This window comes from Lagenorhynchus albirostris, chromosome 6 (assembly GCF_949774975.1).
Source record: "Lagenorhynchus albirostris chromosome 6, mLagAlb1.1, whole genome shotgun sequence".
NCBI classification, from domain to species: Eukaryota; Metazoa; Chordata; class Mammalia; order Artiodactyla; family Delphinidae; genus Lagenorhynchus; species Lagenorhynchus albirostris.
The window spans coordinates 21,183,947-21,206,001 of record NC_083100.1 but is presented as its reverse complement, the minus strand read 5'-3'; the positions used below and the strand labels follow the sequence as shown (position 1 = coordinate 21,206,001).

Here is a 22,055-nt window from a genome sequence, read left to right as displayed (position 1 = left end):
GTTCGTGCCTCGGTCCAGGGAGATCCCACATGCCGCGGAGCGGCTGGGCCCGTGAGCCATGGCCGCTGAGCCTGCGCGTCCGGAGCCTGTGCTCCACAACGGGAGAGGTCACAGCAGTGAGAGGCCCGCGTACCGCAAAAATAAATAAATAAATAAAAATAAACTGGAGGAATCTAAAGGATGTGACCTTTCTCAGTGTCCTCGGTCGGGCACAGCAAGCATTTCATACAGGTCACAACAGCTTCATTGCATCCCTCACCACAGCCCTGAGAACTAAGAAGTAACCGCATGGTGTTAACAGATTCACACGGACCAACCGCCCCAAAGGGACACAGTAAATGGGATCGTACATACACGCCTAAGTACGCGGAGTCGGACAGACCGTGTTGCTTGGCTCACCACTCAGCAGCCATATGGTTTGGTTCAACTAATAGTTTCTGGGCCTCCATTTCCTCATCTCTGTGAAGTAAGTGTAAAGCAGTACCTATCAGTTGTGCCACGGGACGGACTTATTTAATGTATGGAAATGCTTAGCACGATGCCTCTCTCCTAATGAGAACCCAGTAAACATTAGCTGTCACTGCTGTTCCCAAGTCTCCAGATGTCGCAGCCTCCATAGCCAGTACTTGAGACGTACCAGAAGAGTAACACACACAGGGCTTCAAAGTCTCAGGATGAAAACAAGAATATACAATATCTCATTAGTGCTTTATATATTGATCTCATGTTGTAATGGTAATACCTTGGATATGTTGGGCTAACTAAAACATGTCAGAAAAATTAATTTCACTTATTTTCTCACTTTAATGTGGCTACTAGAAAGTTTAAAATCCCATGTATGGCTTACGTTAGATTTCTGTTGGACCGCGTTGGAACCTAGAATAATGCCTGACCCAGAGCAGGCCCTCAAGAAATGTATGTTGGTGACAAAGTGAGAGAGTGGCATGGACATATATACCCTACCAAACGTAAAATAGATAGCTAGTGGGAAGCAGCTGCATAGCACAGGGAGATCAGCTCGGTGCTTTGTGACCACCTAGAGGGGTGGGATAGGGAGGGTGGGAGGGAGGGAGACCCAAGAGGGAGGAGATATGGGAACATATGTATATGTGTAACTGATTCACTTTGTTATACAGCAGAAACTAACACACCATTGTAAAGCAATTATACTCCAGTAAAGATGTTAAAAAAATAAAAAGAAATGTATGTTGAATGAATGAATGTGAATGGATGGAACAATGAATGAATGATTTCCATAGATTTTTCAGACCTTTGTCTTCTCGCCTGAGCCATATACCCTCTCTCTGGATCCCCTCTCCCTACACTGAATGCCCACCACAGACTCTCAGCTAACAATCATCATTAGACAACCCTCCAGCCCCTGCACCCCACGTAACAGGGGATGAAGACCCCAGGAGAGGAGGGCCTTGTGAAGGACAAACACCCAGTAAATGACAGAGCAAAGAGTGGAACCGAAATGTCTGTGCCTGGGCATAGGTGCTTAAACACTACCTTGTTTTGCCGGTGATACCCTAGATTTTTATAAACATATCTTCTTTTAAGACATGTTCAGGCAGGTGGAAATTCTCAGGGTAACGCAAAGTAAGTCGTCACGTGGCTAACTAGCGAAAAATGAGCTCTCAGGAGACCATGCCATCCCTCCCACTGAAACCTTAACCGCAAAATTAAGGTCACGCTTAGCTCCAAGCACCCACCCCTCTAGTTAACGTTGAGGTTGCAGCCCTTGAAGACAGCACTCAACATTACTCTCATTTGGGGCATTGCGCCGTGTCTTTAAGTAAAAGGGCCTTGGGGTGTCCTTGTAATAGTGATAATAGTATTGAAAAAAGCCAAATGAGTTGGCAATACCTCTGGAAGTCTCTGAAATCGTTGATATTATTGATCCAGGGAGGCTGCCAGTTGGCACTTGCTGAGTTGTTTCTCAGTTACACACACACACACACCACTCCCACCACCACCAAAGTGCAGTCGGGGCCCAGGGAACCATGTGTTCATCAGTAAAAGATTGTGGACAATACACTTAGAGTCAGTTAAATCCAAACATGAGGTAGTTACATAATGTCATCAATACTTGCGGGGAGGAGGGCCGAAGGCAAGTGGCGGAGGCAAACAAGAAGGACCGGGGGGGCTTCCCTGGTGGCGCAGTGGTTGAGAGTCCGCCTGCCGATGCAGAGGACACGGGTTCATGCCCCGGTCAGGGAAGATCCCACATGCCGCGGAGCGGCTGGGCCCGTGAGCCATGGCCGCTGAGCCTGCGTGTCCGGAGCCTGCGCGTCCGGAGCCTGTGCTCCGCAGCGGGAGAGGCCGCAACGGTGAGAGGCCATTGTACCAAAAAAAAAAAGGAAGGACCAGGGTATACGAGAGTGATGAAAACATAAGAGAAATGTAAAACTGGATGTTTTTCCCAGTGTTGATCACTTGCTGATAATGGCTGTGAGTCTCTCTGTCCTGTTTCTTCCTAGGACCTCAGAGTACTTTACAGGTTACACTCACTGTCCCCAGGCCCTGATTAAGGCTTACAGGTGAGCAGAAGCCGGTCCTTCCACTGAGTGGAGGTGCTGGCCTGAGGACTCACCACACAGCTAGAGCAGACCTGGAAGCCAGGCCTTGCAAGTCACGTACACTGACATCGCTCAACTGCACGCTGACAGCAAGCCATTGCCCAGATGCTTGGAGGCCCCAAAGGAGGAACAAGGCTTCTTCTCACTCTTGAGGACCAGAGAAGGTGAAGAAGATAGAACAGAAACACCTAATGTTCAAGGGGACTCAGACCGAAGCAAGTCAACAAGTAGCCACAACTGGACAAGGCTGCAGACGTAAGGAACAGAGATTGCTGGAAACATTGCTTCTAGCAGAAAGTAAATCTGAATTTTAAAGGTGAAAGAGGGTGTTGTCTGACTGGAAAGGAAGGATGGAGCCTTTGATTTGGGCGTAGACCCTGAGGCCAGGAGGCGTGGCGTGAGCAGGTGGACAAGCTGCCTGTCCTTGCTGGTTTCCCTGCAGAGCACCTGGATGGGGACCATCGTGGAGTTGCTTTTTAGGCTTAGTGCTTATGCAAGATGGTAACAGAGAGCTTGGGAAGACGGAAGTAGATTGGACCAGAAATCATCCTTTGGGTCATGGCTGTCGTTGATGGCCTTGGCTTCTTGCTTAACAAGATGTGTTTTTCAATAAAACTGAGTTTACTGTTCTCAGGGCTCCCACCGCGATGTTTTCGCAGAGCCGGAGTCGGGTGGGGGTAGGCGCTGGGCCGTAGGAACTGGGTTTGGCCGGCTCCCTGGAAACGTCCACCTGCTGAGAACTCCAGGTGTCTCCCTGCCATCGTGATGAACATGACACAGGACGCAAAAGTGGGGCAAGTGGGAGAATGAATTGAAGTAAAGGAAAGGAAGCAACCTGTGAAAACCCAGCAAACAAGATGCCATCAGCAGTGAAAGTCAATGAGGCAAACACCATCTGGCCCTGAAGATGAATGGAGTGGAAAAGGACAGCCTGGCCTCCCAGGGATCCGGGCGCCAACTGGGCACAGAGTCGCCTTCATGCCTGCCTGAGACGAGCCTGGGCTGGGGGGCAAGCGATAGTGTGTTTCTGCAGAGCAGGACCCTGGAGAGAGACTCGTCCCTTGATAATGAATCAGGGCATATTTCCACCTAATGGAAATTCTTCAGCAGGAAAGAGCTACAGGAGCGGCTTTATTTCCATCTGCTCACAGAGCAACATCCGGGGCTTTGGGTACAGCGAGCTGTCCTTGAAGGGGCACAGCTGGTTGGCATCTGACCACCTGCATTCACTCGCCCGTTCCGGCGTTCATCCATCCTTCCATTCATTCATCGCCCTCTTCCTCTCCTTTTCTACCTCTGCTGCTTTCGTCCGTCCTCAGTGTGTTGCTCCCCAGTGCTTGCCAGGGCCTCCTGTCTGGCCCGCCTCCCGCTGAGCCCTCCTCTGTGTGACCACCAGAGCCTCTTTCCAAGGCCAAATCTGCTCTAATACGCCTCCAATCTGCCACAGCTCCCCACTGCTCATGTGTGATACCCCCAGGATGGGGCCACTGCAACCAGTGCCCCTCATCTCCTGCTGCATCATGCCTCCCCACACCCCAGCCTACACTCCATTCATGCCCAGCTATTACAGGCCACGAATGAGCCCCGTTGTTTCATGCTTTGGTGTCTTTGCTTATGCATGTTCCTCATCCTGGAACATCTTCCTCTTTGTCTTCTCCCACATCCCCTCACCTACATGCCTGCTGATACTTACTTAAGCATAAAGACCAAGAAAATGTGGCCTCCTATCTCCTGCTGCGGGGAGCATAATTGATGATGCCCCCAGCTGCTGTCCTGTTGGACGCGCCACCACATTCCTGCTGAGGCCATGATTCTTGCGGGCTGCTCCCAGCCAGCAACTGGGCACAGTGGGTCACTAAGGCAGCCCCATCCAACAAGATCTGAGATTCCTGCAATGGCAGCTTTGGCTCAAGGACTCCCCATTGGTCTGGCAAAACACTTCTTGTAACTGCCCTGCAGTCTGAGCCTCTTCCTACCCTTCTCTCCTTTCCCACAGCTGTCAGGCCACTGTGGTCTGAGGGCTCTTCCTCTGCTCCCTCCACCAACAGATCTCCTGCATGTCTAGTCTTCCCTTTGCATGGACCTGAACTAATGTACCAAGTTAACATCACCTCTTTCGTGAAGACTTTCCTAACTTCCCTCAGGTAGAATTGAACACTCTCTCCTTCATATCCTTCCCTCTGCCTTGGATGTACTTTTCATGATGACACCAATGACTCCTCACTGTAATTTTCTGTCTGTACAGCTACCTGTGCCTCCCAGACTGTAAACTCCATGAAGACAATGGATTCACTGTCTTATTTGTTTTGTTAACATCACTGCCTAGTACAGTGCCTGTTATATTCAGATGCACCATAATGTTTATGAAATGAATGAATGATTGATCTAGTTATTCATTTATTAGTTCCCATCATCCCATCACGCGTTAGGTACTGAGGATAGAAAGGTTAACAAATCAGAATTCCCGCCTTTAAAGCACTCTCAGGCTGGTTGGTGGAATTAGCATGCGTATAACTATTTTAGAGGTGAGAATGGAATAGCTGCCGTCAACATGGTGCAAGAAAAGGACATAAGAACCCAGAAGAAGGCACGATTGCTTCCCACTAGTGGTGGAGGAGGGGGCGTCAGGGAAAAGGCTTCTGAGAGAAAGTAGCATTTGGACTGGGCCCTGTAGGATCTGGACGATTTATGCCTGGAGCGTGACAGGAGGAAACTTCCAGGCCAGAGAGACTGCATAAACAAGGGCACAGAAGGGTGATGTGATGAGGGCTATTTTGTTAATTTTATTATGAAAATATTCAAATACACACCAAAAAGAACGTAGCTCGCTCGTTTTACTTTCTCTTTTGTTGGTGTCATTGCCACTGAAGAAGGCTTTGTTTATTTGATGTTTGTTTGTTTACTCTGCCTGATTCCCCAGGGTCTCCATCTGCCTCACAGCCCAGAAAGCAGCCCTCACCTTGTTTGTTTTCAGATTCTCCACGTTGTCAATCTCCTTGACTGACTTTCCCCAGTCACATCTGGCAGGCTCCAAGGCCAGGACTGGCGCTCGGGAGGCTTCAGGCATTTGGCTGGACAAACAGGAACCTGCAGTGACTAGCCCAGCTGACGCATCCCTGGGCACAGGACTGACTGGCTCCTATTATCAGAGCTCAGCGGCTCCCGATGGCTGGAGCCCGAGTGGGCATGGGGAGGGGCGCGCTGGCATCGCACATCCCGTCCACCATCGTCTGCTGTTGGAAGGCATCATCTGGCTGCTGCTTGAAAACCCTCTCCTAGGGAGGACTTGGAAGGTGGGAAAAGAGGAGTAGGAGGGAGAAGGGGAAAGAACCAGCTGCCTGCAACCTGGATGACGCTTGCTCTGTGCTGGCCAGCTTCGCCTGCAGCCTCTTCCGGTGCATGCAGAGCTGGACCAGCAGGAGGCCCTCGGTGCCTCTCAGCCAGGCTTCTCTCGAGTGTGTGCTGGCAGCAAAAACTCGTGATCTCTGGGAGATCATGAGTTTTCCCTAGAAAACCTCTGGTCTGAAGGGCCATGGCCAAAGTGAACTTGGGGGAGGCCACTCCTAGAATCCAACTTGAGATCCTCCTCCGTGCCATTGCCCTCCCTGGAACAGCAAGTAAACTCTCAATCGCAAATTTCTTGGCTCTCAAACTGTCGTTATCATAGAAACACAGAACCTTGGAAGCCCCAGGAATCCTCTACTCCACACCCCTGTGGGGCAGCTCCTCCTTCAAAGCAAAGTTCTCAGGAAAGATGAGGTAGGGCTTCCTCCAACTACAAGGTACCTATTTTCTAAAAAGATTTTTTTTTTTTCCTCTCCCGTTGCGGAGCACAGGCTCCAGACGTGCAGGCTCAGTGGCCATGGCTCACGGGCCCAGCTGCTCCGCGGCATGTGGGATCTTCCCGGACCGGGGCACGAACCCGTGTCCCCTGCATCGGCAGGCGGACTCTCAACCACTGCGCCACCAGGGAAGCCCTCTAAAAAGATTTTAATCATTGTTTTCAATAGTCACTTAAATGTTCCACTCTATATATGTACCATATTTTTTAAACTACACAAATATAACATCAGTTTATTCTTCTTATTAAAATGCAAACAACATAAACAGAGAGAAATTTCCTCTTCACATTCCCCAACTTCACCCTCTCCCAGAGAGAAAGAGCTCTGATTAGTTTGGTGATATTCCTCCATATTCTTTTGGAGTATGGTGTTTTAAAATTGAAATGTGGGTGGGATTCTTTTTTGGTTCTTCTACACATATACGATCATTGTGTATATTGCCCTACAGATGATGTGTTTTAGTTAACAACATGACTTTGAGATCCGTCCCTGTCGGTCCTTCCAGGTCCATGACATTCTCTCTGATGCCAGTGGTATTCCATGGTTTCTGTATCTCACATGTCATCACTCCCATGTTGACAGACATTTAGGTTTTTTTTCCAATTTGCTTCATTAATACAGTGATACCACTCTGATCCTCATTTCCCAAGCTCTTTCAGAAGGCAACATCTGTCACTGTCGCTCTAGGAGAGTTCCAAAGAAATAGAACTCCTGGGTTGAAAGATATGTGCACTTTACACTTAATAGAATACTACGAGATGGCCCTCCAAAATAGCACAGTAATTTATCTGCCTACACACAGGTTGGGGCAGGGGCCCCTCGCTGGCCTAACCGGCATCCCTTCTCATCTCCTTTTCCCTTGGTGCATTCCACAGGAGGCACTGAGAAGATAAATAATCACTTTCCCAGCCCCTCCAGCAGCTAAGGGTGGCTCTGTGACACATTTCTGGCAAAAAAAAAAAAAAAAAAAAATACACGTGGAAGCATCTAGGAATAGAAATGTTGTTCAGGGGCTTCCCTGGTGGCGCAGTGGTTGGGATTCCGCCTGCCGATTCAGGGGACACGGGTTCGTGCTCCGGTCCGGGAAGATCCCACATGCCGCGGAGCGGCTGGGCCCGTGAGCCATGGCCGCTGAGCCTGCGCGTCCAGAGCCTGTGCTCAGCAACAGGAGAGGCCACAACAGTGAGAGCCCCGCGTACAGCAAAAAAAAAAAAAAAAGAAATGTTGTTCTGGGAAAGCTTTTGTTTTTCCTGATATAAAAGAAGGATGTGACAGGGTCACCCCTTCTTTCTTTCCTGCTTTGAGCTATCAGAGTCCACTTGAGACTCTGAGGTCATAGCCACAGGTGACAAGTCAACAGACTAAGGATGCCTGAGCAGAAAGACAGAGCCTGGGTCACTGGTGGCATTATTGAGCAGCTGGATTGATGCCAACAGCCACTTATTCTGGACGTTTCATTGCAGAAGAAAAATAAAGCCTCAATTGTTTCAGCTTCTCCTAGTTGGGTATCTGTTACTTGCAGCTGAATGAAAACCAGACAAGACAGAGTATTGGTGCCAGGTACCCAGTTTTGCTTTCACTTAACCTTGCTTTTTATATGCTATGGTAATGGTATAACTTTCTTATTACTCTGTTGAGCAATAAAATGATAACAGGAGTAATTTATTCACTGCATACTTTATATGCATTACTTCTGATATTACAAAGATCCTGAGAGGAAAACTGATTATCCAGAGACCAGAAAAGCAAGTGACTTGCCCCCAGAGGACTTGTGGCTGCTTCCATAGGTCCCCATACATAAAGTCAGGAACCCAGGGTGGTTTACTTAATCCAATAAGAATAATAGCAGTAGCAGTAAGGTGGCCCATGTGTATGGGGCCATGCCATTTACACGGTCAGTGCTAGGGAGAACGGGAAACCCTTTGGCTGTGGCTGGTGGGTCAAGGTCTTGTTCTTAGCTTTGCCTCTTACCTTCTGCTCTGAATCTTGGTATCCTGGCTTCTGTCCTGGGACCTCATAACTGGATCCTGCTCATTCCTATAACTTTAAATCAGAGTTCTGATTAAGGTCTGTCTACTTGTCATTTTAGGTCCTGTCACTGTCACCCCTGATGCAATCTTAAGAAAAAAATTGAGGGGCTTCCCTGGTGGCACAGTGGTTGAGAGTCTGCCTGCTGATGCAAGGAACACGGGTTCGTGCCCCGGTCCGGGAAGATCCCACATGCCGCGGAGTGGCTGGGCCCGTGAGCCACGGCTGCTGAGCCTGCGCGTCCGGAGCCTGTGCTCCGCAATGGGAGAGGCCACAGCAGTGAGAGGCCCGTGTACTGCAAAAAAAGAGAGAAAAGAATTGAAAAGATATAGTTTAAAAGAACACTCTTCTCATGTAGGCTGTGCATATTACCTTCCTGTTTAATCATTGATAACCTTGAACAGATTCATGAAAATGGTTAGGGGAGGATAATAGGTGCAGATGCTTCCACTGTGCCAACTTGGGCCCCAAACCAACAGGAAAGGGGGGCAACCCATCCCAGTGCTTTTGGCCCCAAACCAATGCACCATGGATTTCACCCAAAGTTCTGTCACGGGGTGTATGGAAATCTTTGTATTCATGATGGATACTTTTGGTTGCAAGAAACATATACCCAGCTTAGACTAAAGCAGGCAAAAATAGAATTCATTGGCAGATGTCCTGGGATATCTAGCCGAGAAACAGGCTCAGTCATGGATCTGGGAGAGAATCAGCACCATCTCTCTCCTGCTTTTTTCTTTGCATGTCTCTACTTTACCTTATTCTGATAGATAGATGCTTTCTACATGGCAGAAAGTGAGGTCTTTCATTTTCGCTGACTCCCAGCTAGGAACCATGGTGGAAGGAAACAGCGTTTCCCACTAGCTCTGATAGGAAAATCCCACGGAGGACTTGGATGGGTTTTGGTCACATGTCCATTTCTGAACCAATCCCTGTGGACAGAGACATAAGATACTTTGGCCATCCAGGCCTGGGTCACAGTACCACCCCTAGCTGGAGTGGTTTTAGGGATTCAACCCTACCAAAACCACATGGTATGTGTTCCCCATGGGAAAGAGTGTCTCTGTGTACTAGATAGACAAAAGCAACAAGTGTGCACCAAAATGATTTGAGGAGTTGTGGATGGCATGAGATAATGCTTCAGCCTTGAGGCTTTTGCGAGAGGGACTAGGGCTTACAATAGTGTCACCACGATTCACTAGGCAGGTGTGGGCTTAGCATGCTCAGGGTGGTGGCAACTCCAGAATTTCTACATCCCTTCTTTGAAGAGACACAGTGGCCTGTGTTGGAGGGTGTGGAGGGTCCCCTTCTCAACAAAGCACCCCTTGGAATGGCCACTGGCTGGGGCAGAAAAGGTGATATCCCATATGCAACCTCTAGACAAAGAGGCTGCTCAAACCAAGTGACATGACAGAGCCCAGGGGGCCTGAGATTGATGAAATTTTCCTGTCTCTCACCACCTGTTACCTGGATGTCTTCGTTCTCCTGAGGAAATCCAAAGAGCTGCTCAGTCAAGAGGCCTGGACTCAGTGTCACTTTTTAGAGAATGCATTTGTCATTCACTCTATTTCTGTGTATGTGTCTGTGTGTCAAATGCACATACACAGTTGTGATCTTTTTGGCTAAAAGAACTCAAGACAACCCTGTACCTGTTTGATGATGATTAAAATTCCACCCCTTACAGGGTTACTCCTCTTGCTTAGGAATGGTCTCCTCTTAAAAATGCGAATTCCACAGGAGAGGGAATAGTGTTAACTTACTTATTTACAGTTAGTAAGAGGAATCTTGTCAGGCTCTTTCATGAGAACAGCTTTTGATAAGAAATGCTGAGCCGCTTACTAGAGTCTAGTAACCAGAGAGTGAGATCCTTGAAGATGGTTATATCTGGTTTATATTTGAGACACCTACCTGGCGAGAACCTTCCACATAGCAGTTTCTCATTGCAGGTTTTTATATGAATAATCTTCGAATTACTTCAAAATTTCTGGTAAAATTATATTATACACAACTGTAAGTGGTAATACTTTGGGTTAGAGGGAGACGTAGGTAGAGGAATTTCGTCCAACATTTGGGTTTAACCTATAGTCAAAATAAAGAGATGATGGTAAGATAGAGAATGGAAACCCTGTGTTCAGGAGATTCTGGAAATTCAAGTAGGAAGTGAATGAAAAGAATTTTAGTGTCTGAATTATTAAAAACCCTGATGAGGGCATCAACCTTCCCATAGCATAAGGGATGGAGAGGTTTCAGCAGACTTCAGCTAACTTTGAGGGGCAGGTGACACAGATGGTGTCTGGGTTACATCCAACTGGTGTAGGGCCCATTCACTTTTCTCCAACATCTCCTTTTTTTTTTTTTTTTTGCAGTACGCAGGCCTCTCACCGTTGTGGCCTCTCCCGCTGCGGAGCACAGGCTCCGGACACACAGGCTCAGCGGCCATGGCTCACGGGCCCAGCCGCTCCACGGCATGTGGGATCTTCCCAGACCGGGGCACGAACCCGTGTCCCCTGCATCGGCAGGCGGACTCTCAACCACTGCGCCACCAGGGAAGCCCTCTCCAACATCTCTTGAATCAGGATAAACCTTTTAAATGCATTTTCACTTTTCTGAGAGGCAGTATAATGTAGTGGTTAACAGCGCAACATACGACACCAGACTGCGGAGATATAAATTCTCATGTTGCCTCGTGCGGCTACGTGACCTTGGGCGGCGTGTTTAACCTCTCCGTGCCTCAGTGTCCTCACTAGAAAAATGAAAATAATAGTAGTTCCCAACTTTGTGGGGTTGTTTTGGGGCATTAAATGAGTTAATATACATAAAAAGCTTGAGATGAGTCTTGGCATATAGAGAGTACTATATGTTTGGCTATTTTTATTATGTCCCCAATGTGACTGGGGAAAAGGGCAGTATTACCAGATGGAGAGCTCGAGCATCCACGTTCTTATGTAACAGATGCAGAAGCAGATTGTCCCCTCCCCATGTGAGAGGGCCCCTCGGGATCGTGGATACCCTGGAGGTGCTCCGTGCCCTGCTGCCACCTGGCCCAGGTACCGCGCCTTTCCTTGCTGGCAGGGCCTTAGGTGGACAGCAAAGCACCAGACTTCAACCAGCACCACGGGCACCGAGGATGCTCTGTTTTCAGGACTTTTCTCTCTCAAAAATTAAGAAGGCACGGGCACGGGGTGAGCCTGCTTTTCTTTTCTTCCCTCAACCCTCCTCAACCACAACTTCTTCTCTTCCCTAAACATCTACTGAGCCCTTGGGTCAAAACTGAGTGTGCTGGGGAGGTGTTTGGTACACGGTTAGGGGTCACTCATTTAAAGGTGAGAGACTCGCCTCAGTGGTCAGTTGTCGGGGATCAGGAGGGCACTGAGGGCTGTAGTTCTCATCAGACTGGGGCTTGGGGAGGAAGAAAGCCTTCGCCCAGTGGATTCTTATTTCCATGAGAGGCTGGGTGAGGGGGAGATAGGATGCTGGAGGGGGAGAGGCAGCAAGAAGAAGGACCCTATGGTGGGACAAGGGTGCTTAGGCCCAGACCCTGGACTCAGATCTGGGGTGAAGCCAGTCCCAGATCCTCCCCACTTAGAGTCATCTTGGAGTGTTACCTAATCATCTGTGGCACCCCGGGCACTTCTCAGTGCCCACATGCCCTTCTGCCAACAAGGGTGGGTGGAGATGTAGGGCTCAGGGGAGGTTTTAGGATCACTGCATCACTGCTATAAACTCAGACCCTTACAGCTGAAAACCGTCCTTGTTTTCTTGTTACTTAACAGGATAATTTGAGAAAAGGTGATAAGGGATAATGCAAAGTGTGTTTCTCATCTTGCCCCCAGCTCTCTCACCTCCACAGTATAATGCATTCTTCTTACAAAGCACATCATTTCTCTTAGAAATTGGTTGTTGTTGTATCCAAACCATGCCTCTACTCTCTGTTATCTTTGAATCTCACGGGTGGTTCTGTGCTCTAAGATGGTTACAGATTTGATTCTCCTGGTATACAGGGACAAGGCCTCTTGTGGGGTAATAATTGTGGGGTCCTCCTAAATTTTATGGGCTATTTTTAGACCTCTGCCACCAACCCACTATTCTACACCACTCACTTGGAACCAGGGGCAAAATTCTAGTCCCCAAATAGGATAATTTTTACTTTTTTTTTCTCTAGAAAAGCCTTCTGTGATTCCTTATGGAAACTGACCTTTTGCCCATAAAAATACGGTTGAGAATTTCCCTGGTGGTGCAGTGGTTAAGAATCCTCCTGCCATTGCAGGGGACACAGGTTCAAGCCCTGGTCCAGAAAGATCCCACATGCCATAGAGCAACTAAGCCCATGCGCCACAACTACTGAGCCTGTGCTCTAGAGCCTGAGAGCCACAACTACTGAAGCCCGCACGCCTAGAGCCCGTGCTCCACAACAAAGAGAAGCCACCACAATCAGATGCCCGCGCACTGCAACGAAGAGTAGCTCCCGCTCGCTGCAACTAGAGAAAGCCCACGTTCAGCTATGAAGACCCAACACAGCCCAAAATAAAATAAATAAATAAATAAATTTTTTAAAAAAATAGTTTTTAAAAACTATTTAAAAAATATATATATATGGTTGAATTGTGTCTTTTGTCCTTTGAGAATTCCCCACTGTCCAGATAAAGCCAACTTTCTACTATAGCGGCTTCCATTCAACCAGTGTATTAACTGAACAATATCAAAAATTGTTAGGTACCCTCAATATTTTTGGTAGGGGACAGAAATAGTTTATAATTATTAAGTCCCAATTTCTCCAACCTCCAAAAGTTTTCAACAGATCTCTACCATAATGAGCCCCCTGCATTGTCCTGTCCCAGATTTCCCTTTATTTGGTGCCAGTTGTCCTGCAGGAGTGGACACATGTCCTGCCAGGTTGCCTGGGCTGGAATCCTGGCTGGTGATTATGAGCTAGTGACTTAACCTCTTTGCCTCGTTGCCCACATCTGTAAAATGAAGATAATAATGGTGTCTACTTCATCAGTTGTTGGAATACTAAGTATGTCGATGCATATAAATATTTAATTGGGTGCTGACACATAGCAAGAGCTTTAGGTGTTAGCTGGTATCTTGTCCCATGCATGGGGCAATATTTGGGAATGATGTGCAGGTGAATTCTCTGGACTACTTCTCACCGCTCTGCATTGGATAAATCTACATGAAATCTAGGCCTTTTCTTGCGGTATGAAGGATGATTTGCACATTTGGAAAAGGACAGTGGTCTCAGGTTGTCAGGGTGCACTTCTACCTCGAACCCCAGAGATGCATATAAAATATAAAAACCCAGCTCGCTCATTTTTGTACCCCAAAGCACCATTCTCCAAGGCACAGGGAATTTACCATCCTGTTGGGTTGAGAGGTCAAAGGTTGACCTTTTCTTTTCTATGATTGACCTTGAGAACTGGAGTGCAAGTTGATAGAAGTGGAGGCATGTCTCCTGCATGCTGGAAGGTCCTTCCGTTCTCTTCCAGGAGTGTCTTATTCACTCAAAAATATTTATTGAGCACCTACTGTATGCCAAGCACTACTGTAGGCCTGTAGGTCCTGGATATATAGTGGTAAACAAGACAGATGGTCCTTGATCTCTTGGTGCTTACATCATGAAGATCCAACAAACTCCAGAATCCTATTAGAACTTTTCATTAACCACCTCTTCTTCAATATAGTATATTCTGAATGATGACCCTGCATGACCACAATGTTCTGAAGCTCCCTGAGAATCACCAAAGAAAGATGACATAGTGGCCACTATAGTTTTGATGACGTGTATATTTTGTTGTATTCTGATACTTTTTTGAAAATAGATAATGCATGTCTGGACACATCTATATTTTTCATAAATATATGTATATATTTTGGCCGTGCCATGTGGCTTGTGGGATCTTTGTTCCCCGACCATGGGTTGAACCTGGGCCCTCGGCAGTGAAAATGCCGACTCCTAACCACTGGACCGCCAGGGAATTCCCACGTAAATATTTAATTAAACTGAATGGCCCATTCTTAGACTATAAGAAAAAAGAGATACCTTCACTCTACATGAACTACTTGTATGGTTTTGTTGGTTTTCACTTGTATGTGAGCTTCATCCGGGGAGGAACCTTCCTAAGCCTGTGCACATCCCACTGATGACGTTGCCTGACCAACTGCCGGCCCCAGGAAGGAGGGCCAGGTCAGGCTGGAGGGAGGGAAAGCCTTGCCTGCTGCCTAGTGATATGTCTGAGCCCCGTCTCGGGGCCCTGCTCTGGGGGCTGTTTTCTGATGTTCAAAGGAAAACTGTCAGGGGAATGAGGTCCTAACATGCCCCTCACCTGTGGTTCTCTTAGTTTCTCTGAAATGACCAGATGGGGAGAAAACTCTCCAAATTTCCTCCCAGCACTAGTGGCCTCTGCTTCCAGGAGTCCTGGGCTGAAACCTGGGAAAAGTTGGGGAGCTGGTCCTCTTTTAGACTTGAAGGAGGAATTCACCTGCTAGGAAGACCAGAAGAGGCCAGGAGTCCCAGGGCTTCACTGTAGGTTCACACACACACACACACACACACACACACACACACACACACAGGCCCTGCCCCATCTGTACCCTCAAAGGAGAAACCGTTTCTTGTGAGGGAGAAGACTCTAGGGGTGGAGCAGACACAGGAGAGGGAAAGCAAATTATACCATAGAGGGAAAACAGGACAGAGACAGGAAAAACTCACATATGGGAAAGGACACTAGTGGTAGGGAAAGAAATTTTATTTTCAAGCTTTTAAGAGAATAATATAAACAACAGAGAGTTTTAAAAAACCCTAAAAACTAGTTTAAAAAAGTACTTGACAGTGTCCCTTTCATACCCACGGATGACGCAGCCATTGTGCAATGACAAAAAGAAACTCTGCAGGTGACCACCCCCGTGGCCTTCCCTGGCAGGGTCCCAGAACCAGCAGGTGGGCTCAAGGGACAGAGCTCCCTGCCAGGGTCCCTGGGCCCGCCTTGCTGTATGGGAGGGACCAGGGAGCAGGTAGCACTGAGGGATTAGCCAAACTGCCCTCGGGGGAGGGTCCCGAGCAGCAAGGAATACTTAGATTGGTCTCCACTCCACTCCTTGGGGCACATCCGGCCAACTTCCTCCCATTCACTGCAGCAGCTCTCCTGGGAGACCCTGGGCAGGAGATGCCCTGCCATGGGGGGCCCTGGGTCTCAGCAGGTGCCAAACCAGGAGGGGCCGTGGCACTGAGCATGTCGTGGCCATGGGTGGTATTGGGTGGTTGGGAAAAATCACTCCTGGATTGACAGCTTTGAAGGCTGAAGCCATGGCAGCAGGACTGTGCTCAAGATACCCATGGGAAATCTGTACTATTGTTGTGTGTGTGTGTGTGTGTGTTTCCTGTAAACATCTTTGAGCCAAATCACCATAAAATAAAGTAACAAGGGCACAGAAAGACACCCTACTCCAAACCTATGCCCTCTTTGAGCCCATCTGAAATTGGGAGTTCCCAGTTTGGAAGAGGAAGAAACCCCCCTCCCTCTGGCCGCTCAGGTCAGCACCTCCCTCCCTGCAGCACTGCCCCCCAGGCCTGAGTCAGGAATCCTGCCCACCCAGGTGAGCCCAGGGGCCACAAATGCTAGCAATCTCATCTCTGCCAGCTCCCACCCATCCCTCTCCCTCCCCCCAACTGTTCCTGGAACACAGCCCAGGGAGAAACCAAAGCAAACTGAAAGGTAAAACAAGGCCGGCTACAAGTGCTTCTCCTTCCCACACTTGCACACGTGGGCACCACCGCCACCAGACACGCAGCTTCGCCCTCCCCAGCCGCCGCTTCTCCCAGGTGCTTTGCACAGGGGGGCACATCTGGGTGCCTCTGTTGTTGTGTTTTGTTAGGCCCAGTATGTATTGCACTTCGTTGCTGAGTTTGTATTGGTTTTCCTCGTGCTTGTTGGAGAATGGTATTGACCGGTTGGAAATCAGGAAACCACTCACAGCGCCAGCCTCCCTCCAGCTCCAGTTCTGCCCCCAGGCCCCTCAAGGCACCCCCCCCAACCGCCTGCCCTCTGGCCCCTGGGGTGCCTCCATGCCTCCCCACACCTGCCCCCCAGATGGCGTCCTGTCAGGGGCGGCCCTCCCCGGCCCCTGCTCTCCTCGCTCTTGTGCGTGCATGTGTGGTCACAGCTCCCTCCCAGGTCTCTCCTCTCACACCGTCGTGACCCTCATGACCAGCTCTCGGCTGCCGCCCTGTGGGGTCCGCTGTTCATGAGGTCTTAAGTGACTCAAGATGTGCAGGATGGTGTAAGCACAGTGGTGATCGGACAGAGGGCCTGAGGGGTGGCCGGCCGCCCGGGCAGGGCCTTCCTCAGGGGCAGGGGTGCCCGCAGCCTCCTCTCCGGAGGGGGGCGCGTTGGCCTGGGTGGACGAGGACATCCGGGCATTGGTCCTGCCTCCTGCCTTTTGATCCTCCAGGTCTTTCGTCTTGTCGTAGTTCAGCACTTTCCATTGCTGGTTGACAGCTTGCCACCGTTTAAAGATGCGGTACACGGAGGGCCCCTCGTGGATGATGAGGCCTGGGCAGCAGGGAGAAGAGAAAAGCAAAGGCGAGTAAGAGAGAGCAGCTCACTGCCGGGAGAAACGAGTCTCCCTCTGTTTGTAAGTGAGTATAGGCATTGGGTAAGCCAGATTTATATTGGTTTGATTTGTTCTTTTCAAACCTACCTTTCAGCTCTGGGCCACATGGCAACATCCTTACATTTCTAGGCTCAGCAAGTCTTTGGAAGTATGTGGAAGGCCGCCACACGGAGGGCGTGAAATAGTCGGGCATCTACATGCAGTGCTTTTTCCTCTGCCTCTTCTCTATCCCTCCTACTCCTTGGCCTGACAAAATCCAAATTCATTGTCCATTAAGGCGTAATAAAAATATCTTTTTCTCCCTCTGCCCTGTGTCTGTGGCACCTGGCACTTAGCAGATGTTGATTGAATCCTGTGCCTTTACCATAAAAGAAACCCTATGGTCATTCCATACCTGCTGAATGTCCGAAATTCCACTGATTACCTCTTGGCTATTTAACAGAAAGCCCAGTGCTACTAATATACACACATTGCTGGCAGAGCGAACTCTGGCATGGTTCTGTTGGCCAGGGGCAGTGTAGAGTCAGAAACGAGCTGTGTCAGACAACCAGGAAACGAAATATTGTGTGCCTACTCTGTGCTAAGCACTAGGGATAGCGCAGTGAACAGGACAGGCAGAGGCCTGCCCTCAGAGAGCTGGCATTCTAGTGGAGAGACACACGACAGACACGGAAACAAACCAATAAGACTATTTCAGGCACGGACACATGCTACGAGGAAGATAAAACAGGGGGAAGTAGCCACTGCCTGCAGACACTGAGAGTCCTGTTCGATGGAGACGGTAGTAAGGGCTTGTGAGGGAGGTGATATCTTGAGTTGAGACTTAATTTCTTTTTTTTTCCGTTTTCTTTCTTTTTTTTTTCCGGCCGGGCCACGCAGCTTGTGGGATCTTAGTTCCCCGACCAGGGATTGAACCTGGGCCACAGCCATGAAAGCGCTGAGTCCTAACCACCGGACCACCAGGGAATTCCCTTGAGTTGAGAGTTAAATGATGAGAAGGAGGGATCCATGCAAAGTCTGGAGAGAGAGCACGTTAGTGGTAAGAGCTGTAGGCACAAAGGCCAGGAAGTGGGAATGGAAGGCACCCGGCTCAGAAAGGAGGTCAGTGTGGCCAGGGCGCAGGGAATGAGTGAATGAGTGGGCAGTGCAGGGAGATGGGGGCCAGAGGCCAGTCTATGGTAAGGCCTTATAGGCCATGGCAAGGGATTTATATTCTATCTTGAGTATAAGGGGAAGCCATTGAAGGGCTGTAATAGGAGGACGATGTGGTCTGATATACCCTTCAGAAAGGTCATCCTGGTTCCTGTGAAACAATAGACTGAAGAGGGACCAAGAGTAGATGCCAAAGACCGAGGAAGTGATGCAGTGATGCAACTCGGCAATGATGGACGCTTAGACTAAGGTGTAGCGGCGGAGGAAGTGAGAGGCCACTGGAGTCAGGATGTATGTTGGGGGCAGAGCTGACAGACTTGCTGGCAGGTGAGGTGAGTCAAGAGAAAACTCTGAAGCTTCTGGCCTCAGCAGCTAGATGAGTATTGGTGTCATTGACTGAGGTATGGTAGGCATGAGGGTCAGGGGTGTGGATCTGTGTGGTGGTGGCAGCCACTGTATTAGTTTCCAATTGTTGCTGTAACAGATCACCACATATTCAGTGGCTTGAAACCACACAGACGTATTCTCCTGCAGTTCTGAAGATCAGTAGTCTGAAAATCAGTGTCACTGGGCTAAAGTGAAAGTGTCAGCAGGGCTGTGTTTTCTCTGGTGGCTTTGAGGGGAGAATCTATTTCTTTGCCTTTTTTCAGCTTTTAGAAGTTGCCTGTGTTCCTTGCCACTTCCTGGCATCACCGCCCTTTTCTTCTGATGTCACCTCTCCTACTCCTCTCCTGTCATTGAGTCTCCCTCTGCCTTTCTCTTATGAGAACACTTTGATTACATTGGGTCCACCTGAATAATCCATGAAACTCTACCTGTTACAAGATTCTTAGATTAGTCACATCTGCAAAGTCCCCTTTGCCATATAAGGTAACATTAACAGGGACTAGGACCTGGGTGTCTTGGGGGACCATTATTCAGCCTACTACATTCATTAATAGTTATATTTTGGTTATGGTAAATTTAAGACACCTGATAGGAATCTCAATAGAAGGGCTAGGTAGGCAGTTGGACGTATGAGTCTGAAGCTTAGGGAGAGGTCTTGCCTGAAGCTTCTGGTAATATGGAGGTTTGGTGGAGGCAGAGCCGGGAAGGGAGTTTCTGAAGGAGCAATAAATAGTGTAGAAGCGAGACCAGCAAGTGTGGAGACCCAGAAGTCTAGAGAAGGGCATGTTTCATGAAAGAGAGTGTGATAGCTCCTTGAAATGCTGTTGAGAGGTCAGCTCAAGTGCAATGAGGATGAGGATGAAATTAGCTTGGTGGGCACAGAGGAGGTAGGAGGAAAGATGCAATAGTGGGAAAATCAGGTAGTTCTCATCCAAGTGCACCTTTTTCTTCCATGAAGTCATCAGCTAAGGTGGGAAGGGATAAGACAGGAAAGGGTTGAAGATTTGTGGGGAGAAGAGAAGGTGGAAAATAATTATCTTGCAGAGTGAGAGAATGAATTCCCAAGGGAGAGGAGGTAGAATTATCTGACAGTGTTGAGCACCTATTTGAGATTTGTGGCCACAATTTAAAGTGGGTCTAGTCATTGGTTGGGTGGTTTTAATTAGCATAGACTGTCTTTCCAGGTAAGTATGGCAGGAGAGAGAGTGGGACATGAGAATTATGGATGTTTGCAAAGGGAGCTGTTATCACGTTGGCCCATGGAGTCTAGACCGGGAAGGAGGGAAGTAAGAACACAAAGGGATAAGGAATAATGAAAATGGAGAAGTGGAAAGTGATAGGGTCAATGCCAAGAGGTTTCTATGGATTTGGAGAATTGCTAGAGTCAGTGAACTACAAGGATAGGGGGTGATGATCAGAGAGTGGGGTGTTTAAATCCAGATTTTGAAGGGATGGGGTTCTTGGCGATGATGAGCACTAGGGAGTGACCACTTGTACGGGGCTGAGGTGGGCTGGAGGGAAAGTTCCGGAATAATGAGGAAGGCAGGGAGTGGGATAGATTATCTGCATCAGCCATCCTCATCCTCTGTCAGAACATCCTCAGTTCTATCAGACCAAATGCCCCCTTTTTATAACAAATTATAACAAATATATTTTAATATCCCCTTTTCTGTTCTGAAATGAAACTTACAAAATAATCCAAGCTACTATGGTTTCTTTTTTTAATTAATATAATGCCCTAACAGATTATGTAAAGAAGAACAAAGGGGACGTCATTTTATAACACGATAATATAAATTTCAATATAAATGCTGGGGCACAGCCACTTTAGAAAACAAACCAAAAACCTCATACATTTGCAAAATGCCCCCTAGGGGAAGGGAACACCTCTTCCAAGGACCACTGATCTACAGAGATGCTGAGACAGGTATGGTGGGAGGGAGTGTGTGAGCCAGGTGCACAGGGGATGTGAGGAGTGAGTAGGCAGTCATCAGCCAGCAGCATCAAGAAGGTCGAAGGGCTGGTGAAGTATGATGACATTCACTTCAAAGGAGCTGGGGCTTCTGAAAGATAAAGGAAGAGAGGCAGTTTGCAGATGGTAATGGGGAGCAAGGAGGACTCAGCCCACCTCCAGGCCCCCAGGATACAGTGTCCTGGAGACAGGGCAGCCACCACTTAAGACAGCCATGCAAGAAACAATGTCCTCAGGAGACAGCTTTATTTCAATTAAAGGATGAGGAAAGGAACGCTCGGAGGAGAGGTTGCCAGTGGTGGACGATGAGGTCCAGAGGGCATGTGGAAGGGCTGGGAAGAAAGGGCCAGTAAAAGGATGAGAAACATAGGAAAGGGGTGATTGTCCATATGGTGAAGATGGTTTGGGAGGCTGGACTCACGGTGAGGGAGATGACTGGGGATGAGGTACAGTGGGATTCTCTTGGATCACTGTAAATCCAGGGGCGGCTGGAAGAGCTGATTCATAGGAGCGAACAGCAATGAGTCACTCCAGCCAACTCCACGTCAAGCAAAGAGACTGGATGGGAACATCTCAAAGCCGCTGCAACCTCCAACATGCCGTGATTCTAGGAGACAAGACAGCCACCCACTGCTACTCTTTCCTCCAGGACTCCGACAGCTCCTAAAATTGTACTTTGTACAACAGGTCTTCGAGGGTTCACTGAAGGAGAGACAGCCTCCCTGTAGCCCAGTTGTTCCTAATCTTTTGGATCATGTGCCCCTTTGAGGATCTGATGAAAGCTAAGGACCACATTCCTGGAAAAAAACCCAGACACATGAACTGTCGTTATGATTTTAGTGGGTTCATAAATCTCCTTTGGACCACCTGTGGACCCCTTGATCTCCTGCCTGGCTCTGGACAAGGAGACTTCCTCTCTGCCCACTTTCTCACCCTCTCCCAATGTGCCAACTCTCATCGCTTCCTTCAACCTTTTGAATACATGCCTATGCACCCTTGGCACTGCAGTGCTCACTTGTTCATTTCTTTCACAAGCCTTGTTTGAACAGTGTTATGCCCTTTCCCCTAGATTGTAAGCCCATCGAGGACAGGGATCAGATATGGTTGAGGCTTGGGCAGTTAATACATTATTGGGAGTTTAATGAAGCCTTGGTGATGATGGAGGACATAGGGGCCTTTGCGGGGGTTGGGGGGAATCAGGATTTTTTGAAGCCCCAAACTCACTGTTTCCAATAAGAGTCACTACACTTGATTCTTAATTAGCTTCTTAATCAGACAATTTTACTCTGATTGAAGAGCGTGGCTTAAATTTCTGGTCTGAATGCTACCTCCTAATTATCTGTCTAGTGTTCAGGAAATAATTAAACCATTTTAATGGATAGATGGCTGAAGGGAAGGAAGGTGCACCTGTTTTTGTAGATAATGCTTGTTTGGCAAAAGTTGGAAAGGCACAAACTACCTCATTCGCATCCACTCCCT

General features: G+C 48.4%; 1 protein-coding gene across 1 annotated transcript in view; it reads right to left on the bottom strand.

Moving 5' to 3' along the window:
• Nucleotides 1–16,636: 16,636 nt before the first annotated feature.
• Nucleotides 16,637–22,055, bottom strand: part of MARCHF4 (membrane associated ring-CH-type finger 4) — a 96,759-nt gene continuing 91,340 nt past the window's right edge. Inside the window, exon 4 of the mRNA XM_060151301.1 lies at nucleotides 16,637–17,004. Within this exon, the coding sequence (XP_060007284.1) occupies nucleotides 16,637–17,004 (368 nt within the window). The remainder of the gene's footprint in view (nucleotides 17,005–22,055) is intronic.